General features: G+C 39.1%; 3 protein-coding genes across 5 annotated transcripts; 2 read left to right on the top strand and 1 right to left on the bottom strand.

Annotated features, from left to right (window-relative positions):
* Positions 1-1053: 1053 nt before the first annotated feature.
* On the bottom strand, positions 1054-4269 carry fam221a (family with sequence similarity 221 member A). Its single transcript, XM_034705293.1, has 7 exons — positions 4074-4269; positions 3764-3936; positions 3448-3621; positions 3149-3339; positions 2946-3019; positions 2678-2810; positions 1054-1258 (listed from the first exon to the last, which is right to left on the bottom strand). Exons 2-7 carry the CDS (start codon positions 3826-3828, stop codon positions 1149-1151), a joined length of 747 nt encoding a protein of 248 aa, XP_034561184.1. The 5' UTR covers positions 3829-3936; positions 4074-4269; the 3' UTR covers positions 1054-1148.
* Positions 4270-4984: 715 nt separating this feature from the next.
* ccdc126 (coiled-coil domain containing 126) lies at positions 4985-10465 on the top strand. 2 transcript variants are annotated; one of them, XM_034705138.1, is made up of 3 exons: positions 4985-5371; positions 8450-8741; positions 8859-10465. In XM_034705138.1, the coding sequence occupies exons 2-3, from the start codon at positions 8504-8506 to the stop codon at positions 9107-9109; spliced, it is 489 nt and encodes a 162-aa protein (XP_034561029.1). In that variant the 5' UTR covers positions 4985-5371; positions 8450-8503; the 3' UTR covers positions 9110-10465. The 2 variants fall into 2 exon arrangements, with proteins under 2 accessions (XP_034561029.1, XP_034561028.1); XM_034705137.1 differs by having other exon boundaries at positions 8039-8741.
* A 2168-nt stretch (positions 10466-12633) lies between these two features.
* On the top strand, positions 12634-19874 carry tra2a (transformer 2 alpha homolog). Of its 2 annotated transcripts, none has more exons than XR_004634296.1 (9): positions 12634-12806; positions 13894-14678; positions 14829-14994; positions 15458-15517; positions 16969-17157; positions 17731-17846; positions 17995-18153; positions 18234-18304; positions 18489-19874. XR_004634296.1 is itself a non-coding variant. In XM_034704712.1 (9 exons), the coding sequence occupies exons 1-9, from the start codon at positions 12771-12773 to the stop codon at positions 18497-18499; spliced, it is 942 nt and encodes a 313-aa protein (XP_034560603.1). In that variant the 5' UTR covers positions 12634-12770; the 3' UTR covers positions 18500-19874. The 2 variants fall into 2 exon arrangements, 1 of the variants encoding a protein (XP_034560603.1); XM_034704712.1 differs by having other exon boundaries at positions 14545-14678.
* The last annotated feature ends 6273 nt before the right edge of the window (positions 19875-26147 follow it).

The following is a 26147-nucleotide window of genomic DNA, read 5'->3' as shown; positions in this document are numbered from 1 at the left end:
GCCATCCTTCTGACGTAGCCCCACGTCTTTTGACTCATGACCACCTGTTCAGCTCACTTACACACATACAAACACACCAAGTTCCCTCGGGTGATGCTTACATTACAGCACAGGTGACTTGAGATGCACTGGCCAGCACCAGTGCAGACGCTGATCCAGTTTGACGTACCATTCTCACAGTGTGGAGTGGGTGTGAATCCTTGTTTAGATTCCTGTTAATTTTGTTTCATAGTTAAAGACATTTGTAAGTGTGCCTGCCAATGGAGGAGAGAAAACAACCTGCTTCAATCTCCATTCAGTGCGTGGATTAAATCAGCTCTCATCACTGCTGATCTGCCGTGAGAAATGGGATTAATCAGTCGTAGACAGTACATCAATCCGAAAATTAAAAGCGTTGCTCATCGTTGAGCATGTAGCTTTATGGTTCTGCTGTTATTTTGGTGACGCGTTGAGTGGGTGGTTTCTCTTACTAAGAAAAAAATCAATCATTTGGATCTCAAATGCGTAAACTGACCATTTTATGGAACATAAATCAAGAGTGAAAAATGAGCCAGTGCTAGAAAAACGAATTAATCAAAGTAGGAATGGGCTGTATTGGGTATTAGTTATGACTCAGACAAGTCATAGAGATTTGTGGTCTTTGGTGTAACCTTTAAATTCAACATACTAACCCTTACAATAAAAAAGACTTCCTGAAATTGTCTGATGGCAGTTGTTGAAATGATAAACACATGTCTTTGTTAGTTTGTATTTAAATGTAGACAGGTCCTTTTAAATTTTGATGTATTCAGATTTTGTCTAAAAAGTAGAAAAAAAACCTCTGTCAGTTTGAAAATATGAATTGTTATAGTAATGCATCTTTTGGCTCCCCACACTCAAACCTCAATTTGTATCAATGCATTGTCAGATGACTGTTTAGTTCTGAGGTGGGATTTAATCACTACTGTCGCTGACAGCTGAATATCCCACAACGTCACGACTCAGACAAAGACAGACTCTTCACTGAAAAAGAAAAAAGTTTCACTGTGAAAGAACACTGGACAAGACAAAGTGTTACTGATCACATATGTGGGATTTATTCAATATCATACATTTGAATTATTGTATATGTAATAGATGGTTTGATGCATATAACAGAATGATGCATTTCAGTCATTTGCTTGTCTCTTACAGTGAAGAGCGTGTGATGTTTTAGGAGACGTTTCTTTGATCCTTGATCCTGAGAGTCTCTGACGGCAGCCATCTTCTCTGACTTGATCTGAAAAAAGATGTAGCAGAGATTATGAAAATGAAATGGGATGCATTCAAGCAGTGGGTGCTGTGTATCTCACATGGATGGACTTAATAACTGTACCAGAATCTGTCTCACTGTTTGGAAACCAAAACTGAAATTTTTTAAATGCACCTACTTAACTACCATCAGTCCTGAACATAACTCCTACTTTAGTGCTATGGGTCGCATAAGGTTAATGCTAAATCATTAAATAATCAGTCAACAGAATATTAAATCATACATAATTTACTACACAAGAATGGATTGTAAAATGAATGTTGCACATCCTGTCATAAATTAAATTGCCATGGTTTTCAGACAAAGTAAAAGAAACACTTTCTGATTGGTTTTATATAACCCAAACTTAAATCATATGCAGGGCATTTCTCAGAGTTTACTTGAATCTCTACACTTCCTTCATGTACCTAAGCTTTCTGGTTGAAATTAAAGTAACATTGACATTTTTCATAATGATGACAAAGTGAGGCTGGTAAAAGTAATGAACTACAATAAATCATGCTTCAATATGAAATGTGTCATCTTGTTTAGTCCAAACAGCCCTTTAAAATGTACGGTAAGCTGAAGGATGTTTTTTAGAATACACTTTTCAGACTAAGACAACCCAATCTGCAGACTAGATTCAGTGCTGCTCTTTGCTGCCCTCACATGCCTCTTAAAGGAACTTTCTCCACCTTCAAGAGGCATGTCTGCAAACACACTTGCAGAAATCTGAAGCAGTCTAACAAAAGCTGTATGACCAAAATATTGACGCATCAAAAATGTCTTAAAAAAAAATAAAAATGAACAAAGCAATGGTTGTGTTTGTTCTTCATTGGAGCTCATTATGCACGAAACAAACAGTCAAACTAAGACTTTTTCCTTGAAGAAAAAAAGGTGAGACTGAGCAGTTCAGGTAGGCTGGACGAAGGACGCTTATCCTGCATTCATTTGGTGTCGGATTAAAGGAAAAATCTGTTCCCTATAGGAAAAAATCATGCAGATGCCTCTCATTACCAACACTAAAGAAAACAAAGCTGATAACATACAATAAACCATAGTGAATGTTTCCTGTCATCTTTTTTAGCTGGTGTGTATACATTGTATTAGATTGTGGCCATTGGTTACAATTCATGTAGAGGAACCTAGAATAGCTCTGAGTAGCTTTAAAACACATTATTTTTGTCCATAGTGTCTTTTTTCCCTACAAAGCATTACATGCACACCAAATGTTGGAAAAACAACTTCTCAACTCAGGAAATATGAGAAACTCAGGGGAATGTGAAATCCCCCCCTCTAGTGCATGGAATGTAAAAGTTATAACACTTGCACAAATATAAAAACTGATCCCAATGCTGCCAGACAAAGATTAATTCATCACATTAAGGCTTCATATGTGGTTCAGACCTGAGCTACTAGCCTCCAAAGCGATATAACCATCCAACAAAGAGCTGAAGCCTGTCAGCCCCCCCATGGCAGCATAAGGGACACCCCTGCCTGTAGGCTGACCTCGTGTCTCCCTCTCTTGTTTTGTCTCAATCTGCCAGGAAAATAATGTAAAGCAAGTTCAAATCATGTGATAAAAATGTCTGCAAATACATTGTATTAATATTGTGTGATCCTATTCTCTTATTTTTACACAGAAGACCTCTGTCTGGCAATCACTTATATTCACCAGGGTTCGATGAGCAAAGCTGGGCTTGCCACACCCACAGGTGTAGGGGCTCTGATACCCAGGGCAAGAACTGCCTATAAAAAAAGGTATATGAAAAAAACGTGTCTTTTAGAATAATCATTATTTCTATTATGCTTCATCCAGGGTCAATTGTGGTCTAAATGACTGGTGACAGCCCTCAAACACAATGTTTACTGACTTACACTTCTTGCACAAGAGGCCAGCAGCTTCACTGTGATCCTCAGGTAAGTGTTTACACCTGCAGCGTACAGGGTTTGGCCCAATCCGGGGCACATACTGAAAGGTCACACATCGACATCCACTGGCCTGGCATGGTAGAGCAAGAGGATGCTCAGAAGAAACCAATTCAAAATCGGTCTTGTGTTGCTTGTACCTGCACAGAAAAATGCATTTCTCCTAGATATGCTTAGTCATATATTTATTTGAGTGTGGTAGAGTGTAAATAGAGAAATAACGTGTGGTTGTGTAATGTCCTTGTTACCTATGTGCACAAAAGCACTGTGTTTCAGGGCCAATGAGTTTGCAGTCAATACCTCCTGGCACCCCAAAGCTCACGTACAGCCTGTTTTTCATCCGTTGAGGAATCATCTTTCTTTTGTACTCCTCATATTGTTTTGGGGTGAACAGTTTTCCTCCATCATCATCGCCCACAATCCTTTTTAAGACAAGGATATATAAACATAAACATCACTTAAAGATACAATTAGCTGGCCTGCAAGTCACCAAATGACAATAGAAACAGTGTATGTGTGTAGTGTATGAACGCACTCCATAGATAAATAGGAAAGCAGACAAACCTTTTATACTCCCAGTAGTCATCTACGGCTTTTAAAGCGGATTTATCTAGAGTCATCGTCTCCATTGTTCAACATCTGATAGTAATTAGCTGTTAGCTTTTTCTGTGAGCTATAAGCATGGAACTGCTGTTTACAGTATTGTAGTTGCCATGGAAATGGTCGTAGAGGGCCCTCTAATGGTCAGAGAGTGAACAACAAACACAAAACACACAAGTTAACAGGAAAAACTTGATTAAATTAAACAATTTGGCTCTTTACATCAAAAAACAGGCAATAGAAAAATTGACTGCAAAAGAGGAGTATGACTCACCAAATGTACTTTTTCCATGGATACTTTTTCCTGCTCTTGACTGACTCAAGCAGTCTTTTGTCCTTTTGCACAGTCGGAGAGAAGTCCTCAGTGACAGGTCACAGTTTACAGATATTTGAAGTTCATTTTGGATCAGCTCTGTGCTGCATCTGTTTCTTGAATCTGACCATTTAATGGCCATCAGAGAGAAAATCCTCTCCACACTTTTTTGCAGGACTTGACGCATCTGCGCTGTATACAATTGATGCGCGTGAGGGGGCCTGTGTTACACTGTTACAATGTCATAATGTCATTTAGCAGACGCTTTTATCCAAAGTGACGTACAGTACGAGAACAAGAACAACACAAGCAAAGATGTAGACAAGAGGAAACCCGATCAGTACGAGTAAAAAAATGCTTCAAGTCCATTTGGATGCAGGTACTGAAAAGCAGTGCAAAGGCAATGCACAAAAGTAAATAAGGAATCTTGTTTTGTTTTTCTTTGTGATTGGATGACAGGCGGTGTGATTGGCACGTGATCTACTGTTTTATCTGATCTAGGATCTGTAGAGTGCAGTCTGCTGTATTTACAAGAGTTAATAGTCAATGTAAGGGACAATTGAGGCCCCGTATGAAACAAACCAATTTAGCCCAATATACGAGATGTCCCGGCTAATACAGGACAGTTGGCAACATCTACGCCACATCGCTTTACTTCGGTAACACCGATAACACCATGTTTTCACGAATTTCACCAGTGAACTGGAATTAATGTTGACTGTTTAACATTTTTTTGCAGTTCTAATGTTTGCCTTCAGTCAGTATTAAACATATATAAAAGTGTTTCTGTCACTTTTCTTCCTTTTGCCCTTCGCCTCGTGTCAAGCTTAGAATGAACGAGCAGTGAGACTACATTTCCCACAATGCAGTAGCACTGACGCACGCAGCAGACGTTCAGAAGGAACCATGACAGTCAGCAGAATTGCATGCTTGGAATTCTGGTCACCGACTTTTGCTTGAAAGGACCTCGTCGTTTTCAATACCACGGAAGAAGAACCCGAAATGACTTACAGAGGGAACTGACACCTCAAAATTAATCTCAGCTGATACTTTGTTTGGTGAGAACGGAGTCAGAGGGCTGCTCACGACATTTCTGTCCAGCGACAGGAACTACAGCCCTGGGTTGCCAAACAACAAGCATCATTCAGTGTCAGCCAGAGGTAGCAGCTGGAGCTCAGACAGGCGGTCCGACCCTGCGTCTCTGGAGCCTGCTCATTCCTGTCTGAACCCCAAAGTAGCCTTCCAGACAACACACAGGGGTAAAGTATCAGATTATGATTGGGGGGAAAGAGGGGAGGGAAGTCTCAGTTTAATCATTTGCTTTTGCATTTTGTGAACCTTAAAGTTAAAGCACAGCTCAGTTAACATTCCGAGCTAACGCGAGATGTTTGTTTTAGTTGGAGCAGCTTTAACTGAGCTCGAGTGACTTCTAGTGATTCATTAAAAAAACATTTAAGAGGAAAATTCACATGAAGAGTAATACCCTGTATGCTGTCCTGTTACTTGTTATGCAGGGAGAGTTTTCACTGTTCTGCGTTTTAATATTTTCTGCTACGCACCTGTCTATACGAAATTTTACGCATGCGCCTTCACTATCAAGTTATAGAAATCTTTAAAGTGAGGATCCCAAGCTTATGCATCTTTTCGTGTTTGTCTGCTACGTGTAGGCCTACTCAAGTTTACTTAGATGTGTAACCTATTATGACAATGTGTAACTGCAACCCATCCTGAAAAGTTCAGCAAGTGAACATTGAAGAGGTGATCAGTCCGTGAGCTTGCACTCTGACTCTGTTTATGCAGCTGCAGTCTCAAAGTTATTGCGCTCTAATATGCATGGTAACTAAAGTCTCCTACTCCACTCCCACATTTCAATTTATGCACCACAGGTCAGCCGATTAAGTCTATTGCGATGCCAACAAGCTCTTGAGTCACGGGTAGCAGCTGTCTGTGGTCAATATTTAACCTGTAGATCAGCTATTCTGACCAGAACCAAGATCCGTATCATTGTCAATCATCCCGTTAGGTGCACTGTGGTCGAGCTGTTCTCCACACAACTGGAACATTCATTGTCTTCAGCCTGGCCCTAAATGGTGTGCCTTTCCTCAGAACAATGATCCGGCCACGTGAATAATAGCCTGGCATGACAGTGAAGACAGGGAGTGTCTGAATACTATAACTCTTCTGGGAGTCATCCAGTGTCAGCGCTGTGTAAAAGCAAGATTGATACGATCTGTTGACATAAGCCAGGCACAGAAAATCCTCCTGAAAGTTTGTTTGTTTTTCTTTTCGTCTGGAGGAACTCCTTGTTAACCTTGAACATGGGAAAGTTTCGGGGTTAACTGCAGAAGGTTACCTGCTTTTCACATTTAAAATATAATGCTGAAAAAGTAAGCTGCTTATTGGAGCTAGAATCTGAGAGTTTGAATTTCTATAGGGGCTGGCAGGGTGTCCAAGTTACAGTTTTGTTACATATTTGTCAATCATGTTTTGCTCCCTGACTGGTTTCAGCTGTTACTTTCATCAAGTCGTTACCCCTTTCCTTTCTACATCTTGCCTGTTGATACAAAACGGCCTGCTACATACTGCCTACCTACTAATGCAGTAGACAGTAGGTACTGCCTACTACATACTGCGTTCGAATTTAGACTGTTCTGTTGGATCTGTGTTGCAGTACGCTGGGCCAGACGTCACTGAATTTACGGTTTCGGAAAGCGGAGGTAAACAACGGCCAAGCTGGTAGCGAAAACTGCTTCTTTAGCATCCGCTTATGATTTAAAAAGTTAGGAAGTTGTTTTTATGTGATTTTCACAGCACCTAAAAACTGAGTTCCCCCCCGTCAAAAAAGAAAAAGCAGAATGAGCGCTGTGCATTATGCGAAACAGTACGACAGGCAGACTGGTCCGATGCATACTATGACATTTTCCCGAATCAGTAGACATCCGGGGAGTTTTGGCATACTGCAGATTTTCCTCTAGTTCACATACTGCAAACTACATGCTGAATTTTGGCCAAATCAGTACACACTTCTAGTACAGTAGGCGGTTTTGAAAACAGTCACAGTTCCACCACAGGTCACAGGAAGGACATGTTTGTGTGCATGGACAGAGATAGAGATAGGAAAGCACCGCTAAACCGGATTCTGTTACCATTCTTTTCATAATTTATTCTCTCTGTCAATGCCCCCTCTTTGACCTCAATAGGAAGTGACACTCCCAACACCCAAGAGAGAGTGAGGAGAATCAAATTGTTGACAAAATGATGACAACTGAGAATCTATTGCCTAATTGTTCCCCTGCATGTGCACAATTCACCTAAAGACTATTTGTTTGCCAAATAACCTTTGAGAGGCAGGATTAGAAGACAACATGCAAACCTTTTGTGCCTCAGTTTTCCCCCCTCCATTCTTGAGATGCAAAGTGGGTCCCATGAAATCTAAACTGGTAATCATCAGGTTTCATCATTTGTTAATCAGGGGGTTTTGTGCGAACATAGCAAATTCCTGTCTTGAATAATTGTCAAGTAGTCCAGGCAGTCACTTTGATGTAGCCACCAGCTTCTTGTCAGTGATAATGAGATTAATTTTCTTCTTCTTCTTCTTCCAGCATCTACATCAGTATTTTTGTGTCTGGTGGAAAATCTTTTTGCATTTGTCTACTCAGAAATCCTCACTGTCAGAATGAATAAAACCCACAATGCTCGACAGGGCTCTGAGTCCAAAATGGGTTTACAAAGAATGGTTGCAGAGATTTCCCTTGAAGTGCTTTTTTGGTAGACAGTTGAAAATGTTTTTTCTTCCAATAAATAGAATTTCAGCACTGCACAAAAAAAACTGCCACGTTAATCTCTGCTGACAACAAGAAATATCTCTATGACTTTCTTTTGTTGATTTACTCTTCTCTGTTTATCTTTGTTTTCTTCTCCAACAGTCAGTAATGTCTGCGAATTCCCTCTCTGCACACCGAGTCTGTGACAGTGATTTGAACTTAGATTTCATGACGACAAGGCACCTTTCCAAAAGCCCCTGACTGCCTTTGAGAGGCAGTGTGGGTGTCAGCTTCCTTCTGTTTCCACTTCCTGGCTTCAGCTGTTGTTCAACACTTTCACAAAAGCTCGTAGGAGTAGCAGGATGCTGTAGTGGTTAGAGAAACTTTTTGGGCTGTATGGGTATCGTGCGAGCACATGTCCTGCTGGAGATAACTTGAATGAATCCACTGCAAACAAGGAATGCTTTGTAGTGGACTTAACCTCTGACCTCTCTGTGGATACAGACAGAAGAAACAGGAATTTTCTTGCTGGAATAAAGAATCTACAATATTTTTTGGGGTAAATCTATTCAGGAAAAGACCTATCAGGCCCTCCAGCACTCCTCCCCCCTTGCCAGCCCTAGTACCATGCTGGCTGCACTCCTGCGGAGGAACATGTCACAGAAGTTGAGTGTGCTGCTGCTGGTATTCGGCCTGGCATGGGGACTTATGCTGCTGCGTTACACTGTGCAGCAGCCTCGCCATCAGAGCAGCGCCGAGTTACGGGAGCAGATTCTGGAGCTCAGCAGGCGATACGTCAAAGTCCTGACTGAGGAGAACCAGATTTTACCAGGTGGGATGCAGGGAACCTCCATGGCTGGATATGGTAAGCATTAAAGTAGAAGTACAAATGATTTGACGTGATTATGTCTGTATGTGATGTTCTCATTAAACCTAACAATAATTAGTGTTTCCCCCCTCTTTTTGTTTCCCTTATACCTAGCTGATCTCAAGAGGACTATAGCTGTTTTACTGGATGATATTCTGACACGACTGGTCAAACTGGAAGGAAAAATTGAGCTTGTGGTCAATGCCTCCTCCACCAATACCTCCCACACAGCAGGGGGCGTACTTGCCTCTGTGCCTGCTGCCCTACAGAAATCCTCTAAGCATGAAACACCTGGTAGCCACCCGGGGGCGTCCCGCCTTCACCCACACATCCCCAACAGGCCTCGACCGCATCAAGGAGTATAGTCTTGATAGAGTTCTTTTTATGTTCAGCACATCACATTTTCCAGCATCTTTCATTGATGTAATCACATCAGACAAATTACAAGCAATACTGAGATGTATGGACGTCAATAAACTGAAAGTGTGAACATTTATATGAAAGGTTCTTCAAACTCAGAGGGAAGATAAAGGACTTCATAATGCTCTTTCCTATCGCGTGCTGATATCTATTTATTTTTTATCAAGAATATCCAGCAGATTTTTTATATATTTGCGTTGTTTGTTTTATTTGGCTTCAATTTCAGCATTTTTTTTACAATGTCATATTTAAATCCTATGCCTGTTTCTGCAAAAACAACTAGGTTTCAACACTCTGTAACTGGTTCACATATGCTTCATTGTAAAAAAGCTTAAAATCTCACCTATCAACATTGTTAAACATGTTAAATACTTCTTCAACATATCAAAATGCTGAATGAAACAATATACTTGTCATATTTAGGAACAGACAAACATCTGTTTTAGCTGGAGCAGTTTCTCAATACAATGAGCTATATTCTACTTTTAGCCTCAACATAAACAACAGATTGAAGTCAGTTCTGACAGAGCTAATCCAAAGAATGTCCTTTGCACTTCATCTGAAGGAAGTAAAAATATGTATTTATCTTTCGCTGCAAGACTGTTGGAGGTTCATCCAGAATATGATGAGACGATGCCTTTTTGCCACTAAAAAATAAGTGATGAGTGCTATGTCTGAGTTCAAATCCAATGTTTCCCCTGCCAGCTGTTCAGAAAAGTTTAATTTAGGTTCAGAGCAGATTGAATGTACTGTGTAGTCGGTCTTTAGCCCTGTAATGCTGTTAAGTAAACTGACCTACTGCTTACACATGTTCAGGGTACATGTTGCACTGTGACTCTACAGAGATTTCCTAAAAAATACTGGGCTCATCCATCCTTGCCTTTTAAGGATATTTGAAGGGTATGAAGATGAGGCTTTGGGATATTTATTCTATCAGCGTCTACTAGGGTCTACGGTATGATTTCTTTGATGCAGAGAACACCCAGCGGTAGAAGGGGGTGCTACTTGAAGACTGTGTGGTAAGATAATTGTCATAGAAGATGCTTGGTGAATGTATTTAAGGTCAATGAGGGTGATGCACTTGAAAATAAGAAAAAGGTTTCTTCATGGTGTAGTTCTCGCATTACAAACTTAAACTGAATGTGATGGCCTCTAGACTGAATTATCACACTGTGGTTTGGCTGTGTATACTGAGCGGTGCAATTAATGTTCTGTGCTTCATATGGTAGAAAAGATGGTAGACCACTCAGCTACTGTGAGATAGATCTAATAAATGGCCTATATGGCTGTATACCCCCCCATCCCCCATCATCAATGTGTTTTATATCAGGTCCTGCACTTAATTTTCATGGATTAAAGTAAGTCTGAAAACAAATCTTGAGTTTTATTCACAGGGTTTTGTTAACTCATTATCTGCATGAAAATAAAAGGCCAGTTTTATTTGCTTTCATCATTCCAGGTGAATCCGATAAATGGTGCAATTATGTTTGTGCTTGTAGACGTAAATATGTCAAGAGATTTACTCAACCCAAAAGCAAAACATTGGTGTACTTGGTGTAGTAATTTACCAGCCTAATCATATCTGACCATGTACAATGGTGAACCTTGACATTTACCCCAGGCTTTTACCTGTAATTGAAGGATTTCTAATTGGGGTGTATCTAAAGCGTTGGCCAGGGTATGGCTCCCTTGTGAAATCTGAATGGCCAACCAAGGTGCCACCTCAAAATCCTAAACTATGACGGGCTATTTCTGTTATTAGAGGCAGGACTTCTATTAAAATCCTATGTCTAGGCTGTGTTACATCTGCTGCTGCTGTTGCTGGTGGCTTTCTTTGCATTTCATAGAACACCTTTTTTATTGCACTTCAAATTGTTACATTAGACATACTTTTTGAATCCTTAAATAATTAAGCTTATAATAATTAAATGTCACTACTCTGTTTTGTTTGTTTCTTCAAGTTCACTAAAAAAATTCACATGAATATAACATAATTACCTGTTTTTGCCAAAGGTATTCAAAAACATCTTACAAGTTTATAATTTTCAATAACCCTATTTTGTCGTTAAATGTTGTTTAAATGTATTGTGCATGGGTTAAAATGATGGGCCATAGGTTTGTTTACGTCTGCTAGGTACTGTTAGGTTTAATTACATGTTTACAGGGAATCCTCGCTGGACTTAATCATTACACTGCGGCACACGGGGGAATAAATATATTGCACAATAAGGACTGTTTTTAATATTTTTGTGTTGAATTGATGTAATAAAATATAACTGTTTAGGTCTTACAGCTTCAGTGACTCATTTTAGCTGATCGGGTGGCCCATTTTACCTGAACACTGATCATCTAAAAAATGTGGGACAGCTGATGTTTCAAGAGCTGTAAGACCTAAACAATTATATTTTATTTATATTATATTTCATATATTTTACATCAATTCAACACAAAAATATTAAAAACAGTCCTTATTAACTATAAAAACACAATTCAGTGTCATACATGGCTTTTTCTTAGTTTCCTAAGCAATTAACCAAAAAGTGGCTCAATTTAGCTGATGTCACCCTACTGCTCTTTTATTGTGTTTATGCCCTTTTGGACAGTGGTGGACAGTAACAGAGTAAATTTACTTGAGTACTGTAGATTACATTTTTTGAGTATCTTTTCTTTACTTGAGTATTGTTTTTTGGAGGAACTAATTACTTTTACTCCACTACATTTCTATCAATGCTCTAGTTACTACTTTTTAAGTCAGCTCATGAATTTCCTTCTCTTTTCTGAAATCTGATCCCAAAGACCGTAAAATGTGTCTGTGTAGTTCTGTTTGTATCAGTGGTTTAGTCGTACCTGTATATCGTTCGTCTCCACGGTTGAACATGGAGCAAACACAGAGCAAATTTCACTCAGATCAGGCAGTTCATTTAGAGGTGATAATGATGGCTATAATTATTCACCTGAGCACCCATGTCCATATCTTCAGCCCGTGTTAGAGGTTTTTGAAATGAAGAATGATACGTATCATTTGAAATGTTCTCCCTGTTTCCTACTCTGCCCAAACATACAAAAATTCACTGTCCAACCTGAGAAAGTGTGTTGAGCTACGTAACATTTGTTTCATTCCAGATGAACATTTCAAACTAAGGTGTCTGTGCTTGGAGTAACTTAGTTTCTGTTTTTATTCCATGGTATAGTTTTTAGAGATTTCAAGTAATAGTTTCTAGATAAACATAATGTAACAGAATGTACCCCATGTATTCTTGACTGCACTCATGCTTTGTAAAAATACAATGTTTTGAGATATACTTTGAATACTTGAGTTTTTTTTAAAAGCAAGTACTTCAGTACTTTAACTCAAGTCATAATTAGACAGAACAACTTTAACTTGTATTGTAGTAATATTTGACCAAGTGGATCTATACTTTGACTTAAGTAATGAAGCTGTGTACTTTGTCTCCCACTGGTTAGAACCCGGAAGGAGACGGGACATGACGTCAGACTGCAGCTAATAAACATACTACCCACCTCACGCGCCATCTTCTCACTGGTAACCTCAGCCAGTGTAGAACATTATCTAACTCAAGTTGCTTGTAAAAGCTACACAGAACAATGAGTGACACTGAGGAAGGAAACTACCAAAGGCGGGTAAGTAACTGCATCGAATGATGAAGTCTCTCCTTCTTCGTGGCTGCCGACAGACAACACTTAGGGAATGTGACAGCTACATTTGAGCCAATGCTAAAACATTAGCCCATTGTTTACTCGAGCTGTGCACGCTGTCTTGATCACATTAATTACATTAAATAGATAGATAAATGTCCGTGTAATGTCTCTGCCAAACAATGTTACCGAAGAACACGGTGAGACTGTTGAAATCTGACTCATTAATGTTAGCTAGCTTAGTTAAACCCCTGGGGACAGACCTGTCTTTTTTTAGCCTGTCCTATTTGTGTCCGCGAATATGTTACACCTGGCTCATTCAATTCATAATTTAATGTATTTCACTCTTTTGCAGATAACACTGTTGTTAATGCAGCCTTTATTGCACTTTGGTTAAAGTTAGCTAAACATTATTTCTTGATCTACACCGTGTTAGTATTTGTCCTCATGTTAGCTCATGTCCTCAGCCACTCTTCCTTTCCTGACCCTCTTTTTTTAGAACTGACACATTGCTCCTACACATGAAAGACTTTTCATTGTGGTCATTATTTAAATATGCTCAGTTGCCTATTTTCTGGACAATTAAAACTCAATGTAGCAACAATGTAATTGTACGGAGGCCCTAAGCGGACGTGCGTCGCTACATTGTATTTCCTGTGCTTTCAGTCGTTCTCTTGAGATCTCATGTCAGATGACAATTACTCCTTTCTGCAGAGGTGCAAGAGCTCAAAACAAACCTACGTCAAATGGGCTAAACTTATCAGTGTGGAAGCATGGTATGTTCAGGTACATTTGTTATCTTGGCACAATGAGATAAATTAATTTGTTGAAACAAGACAACTAGCTTTGCTATCCCCGAAACAAAGGGTGAAGAGCTCAAGAAAACAACCTGACAGTGACATTACATGTGGTCAGGGGAAACCAGGGGAAATAAGACTTCTAGATTCACGTCTGCTTGGAGCTTCTGTATAATTGTACTGCATTCAGTGTTCCCTTTTCATTTTATTTCAGTTATTTTCCTCTTCCTAAAGCTATGATCTTAATTTTTATTGAATGTTCTTTTTTCATTAAGGTTATTGATCGTGAAGGATTTGAAGAGTTTTATCCAAGAATGATGAAGACAAAATTTCAAGATAAAAGAAGGCTAATGAAAACATGTACAGAGCAGAACATAGAAGTGGAAAAGGCAGGAAATGTGACGGAAGACGGGTGTCAGATAGAAGCGCTTGCAGTGTAATGGCTAAAATGAAACTGGTGTCAGTTTGGGTGAAGAGAGGAAAAACCTGGAATCAGAAAATGAGAAAACTGAAAAAAGAAGAACGAAGAAGGATAGAAAACCTGAGAGAAGGGAGTAGCGTGTAAAGAATCTGGAAGAATGAATGTGTCCCTAGGTTAAGTAAATACACTGTTTGTGTCACAAATGTCTTTTTCTTGAAAGTGCATGTTTGATCTTTTTCCCCTTAATGACCCAGGCGGACATGCAAATTAACCTGTCATATACATATTTAATATAAATGGTTAATAAATGTACACCAAAGATTGATATATTGAAATGATAAAGTTTCTAACTCTTTCTTTACAGTAAATAAGTTGTGCTTTTTTAGACAGGTGTACTGTATGTGTACAACATACTTCTCCACTACTCTGTTTTAGTTTCTTTCTGTGCAAAGAAGTAAGTGTACTTGTCCATGAGAAAGTTGTTAACATGCTGCCCTGACAATAGGGGTCACGCTCCCCGCCTAAATCTGATCGTGGGAGTCTGGATCGGGTCAAGTCAGAGAGCAGGTCCGGCTCCCTTAGCCCAGCCAGGGCCTCTGTACGCTCTGAGTCCAGATCCCGCTCTCATTCAAGATCGAGGTAAGTTGTTGCCATATTTTTAAAGTCTTCTAATAGCTATCACATATAATTCTAAATATCCAGATCATGATTGCTCCTGTATGTCACCTTTTTTTCAGCCTTAGTCATCCTTAAATTTGATGCTTCTACACCCATGCTCTATCCTTTTAGGTCTCAATCAAGGAGGCACTCAAACCGGCGCTATAGCCGGTCACGCTCCCGTTCCTATTCCAACCGAAGGAAGTCCCGCTCCCGTTCCTACAGCCAGGAATACCGTCGCAAGAAGAGCCAGAGCAATTCCCCGACGTCCAGCCGTCGCCGTCAGACTGGCAGCAGAGTGAGTGTGAAAGAACAATAAGCAACAGAAGGGAAATAATTATTTTGGGGAAATTGTTTTAGTGTAAAACTTTGCTGAAAACCAGTGAGGTCCTATGCATGAAGTGTACTGCCTGTTATCAAACAATTTGAATAATACGTTAGTTAAGCTACAAATGTTATCCGGGTTTTTCAGAACTATGTCTTCATTTGGGGCAAATTCCCGTGTTTCCAGCATGTTAAAAGATTTATATTTATTTCACCAAATGTGCATAAAACATGTGTACATTGAATCTAGTTGCATTATCAAAACTTAATCAAAGGGATTTGACAACTTGCGTAACACTTCAAGAAAGGAGAAAGTGCCTTTCTATTTCTTTTATACATGAGGAAGTGTTTGTAATTGATGCTGTGGGAAACCACCGTGAAATGACCTTTAATAACCCCTATTTATTAACTCTCCCCTCCTTTCATTATATCAACAGAGCCATGACAACACAAAAGAAGCATGCAGTCATGGCGGTGGTGGTGACGCTGATGTTAGGGTATGTGGACCTTGAAAATATTTTGAGACAGAGTGATGAAATGTGTGTATGTGGGTCAAAGGTGCTGCTCCCAGGGTCGGACATCTTTCACTGATTTTCAGATCTGTACTGTACATTGGGTCACCAACCACGTCACTGAAGGCCGATGGGATGCTTGAAATAACATTGTAACTAATAGCTGATTATGGGCTCAATGTTTTCTGTGTTGTAACTCTCTGTGTCTGTTTTTCAAATGAGAGAATTAGAGAGGATGTATCTAAATGGTTGCTACTACTCCCTCCTCTTGAAATGTCACCAGAACAACTGCATCAACAACTGATATTTTTCAGAGACTGCGTAATGCTCCCACATTGCCTGCATTTTCTCCCATGAAAACAAATCACTTTGCCTAATAGGTAACATCTTGTGCCCAATAAAACCCTCCTCTCTGAATCCGTAGTGAGGTACTCTAGCTTGCAAACATTAGAGCAACACGACACATTTTGGCTCCTGACATCAGTAAGGCAAGGCAAGGCAACTTTATTTGTATAGCGCATTTCATACACAACATTCAGGCAAGCATAAAAGAGCACAATTAAAATGACAAATATAATAAAAGAGAAAAGAAAAGGAAAATTAGAAATATATTAAAAATAAGAATAAAATTTGCATTTAAAACGAGTCAGGGCATCCCCTACCTAACAAATACTTCAGAAGCTACATTTTCCTGTGCTAGTGAGACTCTGACATTTTCAAGGGAAACCCAAAAGTTTTGACAAAACAGCCATTTAAAATAAAGGATCAAAATTGTGGGGACTGCATCTAAGTCTTTGGAATGTGGATTTTTTAGAAATAAACCAGGAAAAGTAAAGGAAAAACCTGTTCCCATTAAGCAGTTTGCTTCACATCAGTCGTGTTTTGTGCACTGCTGCAAAAACAGAAACTGAAGGAGATTTCTGTCACAGCGGGGGGCAAATGAAGTGATTTCGTTTGTTGCATTACTCCAATCTTTTTGAAAGCTGTTTAAGGGGTTATTAAATCTGTCATAGTTTACCCACTGAACACATACTGTTTGACAAGTTAACATTTTGTTGCTCCACTGAGAATATGTATAAAGATTTTTTGAACTTTAAACGCTAACCCAGCAGCTGGCTTGATTGTAGGGCTGTTACATGTCAGAATGCTTTTTTTTCAGTACTGAACCCCCTCCTCAACAGTTTCAATTCATCACAAGCCGCCATAATGAAGTTCCAAATGAAATAAACAAGAATATTTCCTTGGCACAGTGTTGTTTTCTCTGCTCGAGTTCTGGATGATTATACTTCTGGCTATTTGCATAGTGCATTTAATATTTACAATAAGAAAAAAGGAACAGGTTTTGCATCCAGTGAAAAGATTGACTGCAAATCATTAGACAGGTAGTTGCTGCAAGCCACACCATCAACCCTGACCCTTATTGTTGACCGTTCCAGGCAAACCCTGACCCCAGCACATGTGTGGGTGTGTTTGGCTTGAGCCTGTACACCACAGAGCGAGACCTGAGGGAGGTGTTTTCGCGCTACGGACCTCTGGCAGGGGTCAATGTGGTGTATGACCAGCGCACAGGTCGCTCCCGAGGCTTTGCCTTTGTTTACTTTGAGAGACTTGAGGACTCCAAGGAGGTAAGAGAAATGTGCCATTGAGTATTGGTTGGAAACAATCGATATTTGGTTTAAGAAACGTATGTGTTTACTGTTTTGTTGTTCAGTTAATTTCAATCATCTATTGTTGTAAAGCATAAAATAGTCTCTGGTTATGAAAATAGAGAACCAAGAGGAAAAGGTATTTCTGTGGTATGGAGTCAAGTTATTGAACAGTTTTCCAATTATTGAATTCAGCTCAAACTTAAGACTAAAGATTCAGATGAAAGACTAAAAAAAAAAGATGCATTAAACCATCATTTTCATTCATATATAGTTGTTAAAGACTTCATGCTGTTTGGCACTCTGTTTTCATAGCTTACATGCAGGTCCAGAAGTCCATGCTTCAGACTTTTACCCTTGTTTTTTTTTTTTTACATTAAAGTGTGATTGCACATGTGCACCACTAGGTGTCTGCCTTGCCACAATCTCCCATCAGCTTGCAGTCATGAATCCCAGAGTGAGCAGTAACAGTGTGCGATGTAGGTGGGCCTATGTGAATTAAATACTGTTTATCAAAAAATCCTTTAATAGTGTGGTGACATGTTTTTAAAGGCAATGGAGCGAGCCAATGGCATGGAGCTGGATGGCAGGAGAATCCGAGTGGATTATTCCATCACCAAACGTGCACATACCCCCACACCAGGAATTTACATGGGCCGACCGACTCAGTAAGATCAACACGGGTGTCAAAGTTTTTTGTTTGTTCTTCTTAAAACATATTCGTGATTTGTAGCAACCTGTTTTGACATGATGTTTGTTTATATCAAGGGATAAGCCACCTTTAAAATCACAGCCTTGTCTTTCTTACTTCTACAGTAATGGTGGTGGTGGCGGCGGCGGCGGGGGTGGTGGGGGCAGCGGAGGCGGTGGCGGTGGCGGTGGCGGTGGCAGCAGCAGCAGGAGGGGGAGAGACTCTCATTATGATCGCGGCTATGAGCGTTGTGACAGATATGAGGAGTATGATTACAGGTATAGGTGAGTACAAATTTGTGGGTACAAAGTCCTTGTTAAGCTGTTACTTTGGAGAACATGTCTGATATTTTGTCTCTTTGCAGTCGCAGGCGCTCTCCGTCACCTTACTACAGTCGGTACAGGTCTCGCTCACGCTCTCGCTCCTACAGCCCTCGTAAGTGTGAAGAGATATGAAAACAATAAAAGCTTGCCTAACTGCATCTGACATAAACCAGATTGATGTTACAACGTATTACCAAACAGATAAATGTACCTCCATTACTAGTGGAAGCAGGTGTATCCTCTTAGTAACAAACTTACACCTGTACTAATCCAAATGTCATCTTTTCTTTCTGCAGGACGATACTAAGTTGCTCCTTTTGGCGTTCAACTTCCCTCCAATAATTGATGGTGTGTGACTCATCACTGTGTTTTCTGTTGGGGACATTTTCAATAAGCATGCGTTTTTCAACACAACTCTTCAGTTTGTGAACGCTCTTGTTTACATGCAATAGATGTCTTAATTTTTTAATGTTTGACGCAACCGAGCTGAGTGTGAGCAAAGAACTCAACTACTGTTTATAACTGGCCTCGTTCAACTTTCATCTCTCGTGTCTGTATTTTCTACAGCAATGATGCTTTTTTCTGTCATGTGATTATTAGATTTGTTGCTTTGATCACTGCTGTCGTGTACGGTGAGAAATTCAAGTAAATGACTACATATGTCAGACGATAGGAGTTTGGTTATCATCTGTGGGAGAGAAATGTGATTTCAATGATTAAAGTCAGAAATTCAAATTAAAACCATTTTTTTTTAATCATCCAGGATCCGAGTCGCTTCTCTCTGGTGTGTTAACTGAGGAGACTACAGCTACACACTACTCAATTAGGCCAACAAAACACACCTGTTCTTGAACTTTTTTTAGTGAAGTGCCCCAAGTTTCTCTTCTACTATTACATTTTTCTAACTTGATTTATGAAAAACATCCCTCAATACTTTTTTGGATTCAAAATGTGTGTAATTTTATCAAGTGGGTTGGAAAAGTGTAATTTTTAAAGCCTAATTTCTAGGCATAATATTGCTTTAATGATTATTCATATCACATCATTCCAAAGCTAATCATAAATCAATGAGGTCATGCATCCATATCCTAAAAGTCATGGCAAGGCGATTTTGAAGTGTTGTTTTCATATCTAAAATTGAAGATTGATGCGATGTGGTTTCATGTCAGACACGAACAAGAAACCCTTTCTGTTCTTGCAATTTTGTGACCTTAATCTTTGTTTTGTTGAAAAGTTTAACTTTAATCCAAGGTTATTTCATAGTTAGTACTCAGAAATTAATATCAGGTCTCTTAACACTTTTGAGTTCACCTTATTAGTTTTACAATCTGGCTCTAACAAAGAGTCTTAAAATGTTCTTGTCTATTGGTAAAGAACACTTTATTTTCGTATACTTGTAACACTTGTTTTTACAACCTGTATTTTATAAAAAACAAAATATCATTAATAATAACAGATAATCCCAGTTTAACCCAGCACTGACTAAGTTTACTGGTACGCAGCGTATTGGGCTTTAAAAACAAGTGTTGCCACCATCAGGTGTTGATTCTCTGCTCACATTCAGCTACTTTTTTTGTTAAGGGAATCATGTTGAGAGTTCCTCCAGAGAATTTCATTATGTATCACTTTTTTATGGTTTGTGTCTTTTTATGGCAATACAAATACATGAAAACTCCAAAGTTCGCTGTGTGTTTTCTGACTTTTTCTGCATGAAATAAAGGTTGAGCTGCTTGGCTGTACAGGTGGGAGTTGATACTTTAAATTGAGTGGGTGAGGTGAGAAAACAAGATGATAGTTTCACAGAAGAGGACCAGCGGCAAGATGTTGTCCATTTCAAGTTAATGTAGGTACTGGATATAAAATTTAGATGAACCTAATGTTGAGTTTTTCTCTCATTCAGGTGACACCAATGAAAACATGAAGAGAAGAACTTTGAACATACTTTTATTGGCTTTAAAGTACATGAAACACAAAGACTACACATCAGAAACAGATTAGACCGAATATTCTGAATCAGAGTATAAAGTGTTAAGGCTCATTTCTCTGCATATTTATAGCAACAACAAAAGCTTGGTTGTACAATGAAATGCCTGTCCCTGTAACTAATACGATGCAATAACGTTTATATGACCTGAGATTAATTTCACTTTATGAATAAGATGGCATAGCAATAATCGGGACTTTTCTTATACTCTTTAGATGAGTGAACACAGTTACGTTTTTTTCTATGTGAGACACGTCAAGTGTCATCTGCACCAACCAAACATGAGTTTTCATCCAGTATAAGATCCAGGTTTAGATATTCAACACGATGGGGGTAAACGAGATCTGGAAGCCAAGTGTGCTAATCACCAAAGTAAACTTGAAGAAATGGAGCTTGCTTTATCTGTACCTTAGCCCCAATAATGCGGCACTTCATTCAAATGGGGTTAATAATCACTGCTGACAAGTCATGGGGCCCCTCAGAGTTATGCATTAATTCCCACTGACTCAAATAATTCTTCAGGTTCCAAGGTAACTGCCCACTGGAGAGATAGAAGGGTCAAAGTTTGAGGTCTGTCTCTGTAAAGACTCAACACTCAAAGCCAGATTCTTGTTGAATACATGAAGATTTTAGATGAAGTTCACTTTGCTCATTGGTGTTTCTCTTGAAAGGTTTGTATGAGAAAGTAACTAAAACTATGTTATTACCCAATAAGTCATCTAGTGCTGCCATTCTTTTTTTTTAAATTCAATGACACATAACATTCAGGGTCAAGAAAAAACATGTACTTCACTCGGATTGATGGTTGGATGGTTGGATGCAGGTGTGATTGTGATGCATGAGCTACTTTCTCTAAACTGAGATCGTACGGATGATGCAGGTGTCATGGCGAGAGTCATCCACCAACAGCTCCACCAGTAGGGGACAGAGTGTGAAGATAGTTCCATATCATTTCGAATTTATGTAACATGAAATCTAAGGAGCTTATTCACTTAGATGCATTAAGTTCTGGTTCAGAGAAAGGATAAATATTAAAAGTGGAGTTAACTGTAGCTCAGAGGAAACAAGCACTTTACAAAGAAGGTTATGAGAGCAAACAGTGATCACTTTGGAGAGTAGACACATGCAATACATTTCATATAACATTCTTTAATCTCCTGTTTTCTATCAACTTTGATTTAGAGCTGTACATTAATGAAGGTTTACATTTTCTGGCAGAAAACCTCACATCTGACATACACTAAAGGAAACTTGTAGCTTTGACATCACTTTTTTTTTTTAGATTAATTGAGTAAAACTGGGAGGTACTGTGCTAATGTACAGGACAATATCTGAACGTTAACAGGCTGCATGTGTATGTATTCAATATAGTATGGATAGGGGGGACAGGCAGGGGGGAGTGAGGACTTAAAGCTCCCACCTCAGAGCAGTAAACATGAGGCTCCACTCCGAACAACAAACATTTACAACTGTTTGCTATTTCATCACTACACGCTGATTATCTTCATTATCCGACAGAGCTCTTGTGAGACAAAAGACGTATCAGTAATTTTTTTCACTTACATTTCCAGCCACTCATCTAAAGTTTTTCAACAAAAAACTATCTGATTTTTTCTGAAAAATACACTTCAGGTTTTCTGTATTCATGTTTACACCTAGAAATGTGTCCAGATTCAGTGTAAAAACAGCTCTTTACGGTTCCAGAAATCTGTGAAAATAGTTTGTTTTACGCTCTAGGTTCCTTTCAGTAAACACATTAAAATATGTATGATGAATTTAAAAACTGTTTGCAACTCTTATTTAACATTTTGCACTTAAATACATCTCAGATTTAAATATGAGACAATCAATGGACAGCAGAAATCTATTTAATCAGCAAAAGCAGGAGGATGCCCATTCCAAAAGAGTCATATCCTCCTCACTGATATGTATTTCTTAACTGGAATTAGTTCCCAAAATCACAAAGATGATAAATAATTAGCTTTAACACTTTAGGTCAAACTAGTATTAACATACAGAAAATAAAAGCTGCACTGAAAAAAACATTGTATGGAATTCTTCATGCAAAGCATGATAAGGAGAGTGCTATTCCTGATTGGACAAATCATGCACATTTTGAAATTAACACAATTTAATGTTAATCACAAGTGTTAAGCTAAACAAGCCAGGTTTCTCTCTTCTTTAAGACAAAAGGATTGGGACAAAATTGATTACTTTTGATTTTTACCAGACAAGTTTTCTCAACACAAATCACAGTGAAACAAATCAACCAATATTCTGTAACCAGTCAACAACAGCAGTCAGAGGGGAAGAATTTCTATAGAACAGACACATGCTAAAGCCTGGGCATACAGGCTGCAATGTGAGGCAAAGTCACCAAATATTCATGTGACTGAGCGTGAAAACTCCCACTTCCATCAGACTTTTTGTAATGTAAGAACATGTGGAGGAAATCTGATAAAAAGCTCAACAACAACAAACAAAGAAATCCGGTTACAATCACATAAAAAGACAAAAAACTGCATATGTTTAAATACAATTATGTAAATATTTTTGTTGAAAAAATGATCATAAACAAAATATAATTTCACGTTTCTTCCTTTCACCCACATTGCAGTGTGTGCAGAAATGATTATATATAATTGCTTGCAATTGAGCAAATATGTCATTACTACAAAATAAAAGGATAATTGCTGCCACTTGTGGATCTGAACAATAGTGTGACGGCAACTACGTCAGTCTGCTACTTTTAGATTTTTCAGTTTATTTCTACAAATTAAGACAGCATTCTGTCCTAAAAACTCCTTACATTTAAATAATCCCTCGTATTCTGGGGGTTTAGTTTTTCTTTATAATTTCCAGGATTTTACTTTGTTTTCCGAGAAGTGATGCAAGTGACGAGAAAGCGAGAAAAACATTGTTTCTTTAATACCATTATTGTTTTAAAAATAACATAGATAGTAGCTGAAATATGTGTGCCTTTTTATATTTTCCCATGAAGCATTAACTCGTTATTTTGTGTTTAAAGAAATGTTTCTTGACATGTGTTTTGAGGGGGCACAAACCGCCATTTTCTAATGAGATGGAGGGTGTCATCCCACAGGAGAGACTGAGAGGAAAACACATCAATTTTTTGTGTTTTGGAGCCTGCATGAAACCTCTTGCTAAAAATAGAAAGCATGTGTTTGGACCCCCCTAAAAAAGCCTTGTATTAGCATCGATAAGGTCACTGTTTCCATCAGTTAATGTAACTGTAAGTCTCCAGATTCTCCTCAACATGGCGCACACCACAGTGCTCCTGACTGTGTCCGAAGCGGTCAGTCAGTGGATTTAATGGCAACAACTCAAGTGGAAAGAAAACATAGTGAAAGGTTAGAGTCGGTTGAGAATAAATAAAAAATTAAAACAACCTCACCGGAAACCAGAATCCCTTGATTCAATGTAGCCTAAGGGCTTTGTGAAAGAGCCTCGCGTTTGGCGACGTAGACAGTCTACATCTTGGAGTGAGGCCAGCAGCTCAAAGTTGGGCTATAAGCTGCGCTTTACTTAAATAATCTATCTCCCTCTCCTCTTTCTCTCTCTCTCTCTCTCTAGAAATATCCCAGACTGTGTTTCACCAGATCGATTTTGTCAGTTCTTGTTCCTGCACTGACATTAACCGCAATCTTCCCACATAGGATGCAGTCTAGTCTGAAACTTTATGTCAGTATTTTGCCCCCTATGGAATTTGTCCATAGCGAGGAGTCCAGAAACTGGGGGCGGGGAGACTTTCTGTGCATTCCTCAGCGATACATTCACTACTCCTCCTGCAGAGAGTGTAGCCACACACGCAGATAGGCTGCAGCCATGCAACAGTTTAAACGACCAGAGTGAGCGAGCACTCATATGACTGCTTTTTACACCCATACGTTAAATAAACCTTAGATAATGCACAGTGTAAAAGAGTAAATGACACTTGCAGGCGTTGTGTTACTTTATGTGCGATAGAAAACAATAAAGTCAAACAAAGTGGGTTATAAAAAAATGTATAAGCCTAACAAGGCCAACGGAAGCCGCTTTGCTTTTATAAATTCCATGCATTGGCCCATACAGAAAGAAACATGGATCTAATATCTGTGGGAGAACTTTTTAGAAAACTTTTCCGACGCTGAAACTTGAAACAAATTATTATACAATTTAAGAGAAGTAGGATGTGCCCTAAAAGTGGAATTTAAACCCACTCTTTAATTCGTTTACCAGCTGACACGTGTATAGGAGCAGCCCATGGATGTAAACACAACATAAACTTCCTGAAAAGTCTAGCAGAGCTCTGAAAAGTTTCACTGACTTGGCTGCCGACTCGTACTTCGTTAGATCTTTATGGCTTATGACAAAGCTCAACAGAGGAAACATGGGGAGAAATGCATAATTGGCGCGCTGATTCATATAGAATAGTCGAGTCGAGGAGCCAATGAATGAGCGCGTTGAGGCCGAGCCAGCAGCAGTAGTACGGAGCGGGTCTGCAGCCCTCTGGTTGGTCAGTCTCCTCAGCCAATCAGAGAGCTCTGTCTGTTTGTTCAGCAGCAGAGGAGTAAACCTACTGAGACAGCCATGGCCCCAGTCTGAGCCACTGGCTGAAGGGCCCACTAACCCAGCACTGCTTTTTGTAACCTGCTTTATATGAGCGTGCACACCTAGGCCTTTTAATTAGCGAACAGTGCAGGGACACAGAGCTAACACATTAGCTAAATGCAGAGCTTTTGAATTGATAATAGCAGGGCTACATGGAGGTTAAACACACCTAAACTTAAGCACGTTTTCTCCTGCTGAAACAGTGCACAAGGCAGAAGGAATTAGCAAAATCAAATTAAAGGCTTACTTTGGCAAATTATATCAGTAAATTGCAATAAAAACATTCAATGGGAAATGGAATTGAAGTGTTATTATTTAGCTTTATTGACTTTTTGAACATTTACATAGTCACTTCTTGGCTACATGCCCTACTCTGATGCACAACTCGTAACTCACAAAATACAGGTCATAGCCTGAAGCATATGATAATGCATTGGCCTAATTATAGGATCTAAATCACGTCTTTAACTGTCTAACACTTATGTCATAAGACCAATACGTACTGATGGATGTCATGCTTGTTGAGTTTATAAAGCTACACTCCAAAATGCAGAAATTACAATCTAAAGAGATTAGAAATAAGATAAACCTTCAATATCTTGAAAAATGTTTTAACGTGCACTCAGTTCTCTGTTTTTTAGCTCCAAAAATCACAACTAATGCAATATTATGGAAAAGTGTTGCAATAAATATCAATTTATGGGACATTTTTCAGTATTTATGTTTTGCTGATCACGTAATAAGGAGTTGTTCATTCAGTGTCTTTTTCTTATTGCAAACCCACCCACAAGCACACAATATAGTCAATCAGCATGACAATAGCTGCCTAAAAATGTCCATTATGTTAAAAAAAAGAGCAACATTACAACCTTGATTAAGGTAAAATTTGATAATGCACTTATGCACAAGACAGCTTTGACAGATTTTTTTTCTAATCAACTAGCTTGTTGAGATAGATAGATAGATAGATAGATAGATAGATAGATAGATAGATAGATAGATAGATAGATAGATAGATATCATGTAGCCTATTTACCTTTCTATTTATTCCTTACGCATCCGTTGGGTCTCGTTCAATCCACATGCATACCACTCTGTGCATTTTTTTGGGGGGGGGCTTACATTTGGAAAATGTGGAACTGACCATGCTGTAACAGAAACAACACCAGTGTCATCAACAGGTACGGATTTTGCTACCCAGCAGTCCTGCAAACATGGCCGCTCTCTGCAGAGTGCACTCCGCCTAATCAATCAGCCTTTCCCTCTGATTTCCAAAAGATCTTACTGACAGTTGTGTAATATTTTAGACATGCATTCAGCACGTGCTTGAATCTGACCGTGCGTTACATAGGACGCTAGG

The sequence above is a fragment of the Notolabrus celidotus genome, chromosome 16 (genome assembly GCF_009762535.1).
Source record: "Notolabrus celidotus isolate fNotCel1 chromosome 16, fNotCel1.pri, whole genome shotgun sequence".
NCBI classification, from domain to species: Eukaryota; Metazoa; Chordata; class Actinopteri; order Labriformes; family Labridae; genus Notolabrus; species Notolabrus celidotus.
The sequence above is the reverse complement of the archived record's forward strand: the minus strand, read 5'-3'. Positions and strand labels throughout refer to the sequence as shown.

Bases quoted from the DNA above. Each gene is read 5' to 3' on its own strand.
- tra2a (XM_034704712.1), top strand. From the start codon at position 12,771: ATGAGTGACACTGAGGAAGGAAACTACCAAAGGCGG. The intron at 17,847-17,994 runs GTAAGATCAACA...TTACTTCTACAG, and splicing joins TACATGGGCCGACCGACTCA to TAATGGTGGTGGTGGCGGCG. The intron at 18,154-18,233 runs GTGAGTACAAAT...GTCTCTTTGCAG, and splicing joins GAGTATGATTACAGGTATAG to TCGCAGGCGCTCTCCGTCAC.
- fam221a (XM_034705293.1), bottom strand. From the start codon at position 3,828: ATGGAGACGATGACTCTAGATAAATCCGCTTTAAAAGCCGTAGATGAC. The intron at 3,622-3,763 runs GTTTGTCTGCTT...TGTCTTAAAAAG, and splicing joins GACTACTGGGAGTATAAAAG to GATTGTGGGCGATGATGATG. The intron at 3,340-3,447 runs GTAACAAGGACA...TTTTCTGTGCAG, and splicing joins CAGTGCTTTTGTGCACATAG to GTACAAGCAACACAAGACCG.
- ccdc126 (XM_034705138.1), top strand. From the start codon at position 8,504: ATGCTGGCTGCACTCCTGCGGAGGAACATGTCACAGAAGTTGAGTGTG. The intron at 8,742-8,858 runs GTAAGCATTAAA...CCTTATACCTAG, and splicing joins AACCTCCATGGCTGGATATG to CTGATCTCAAGAGGACTATA.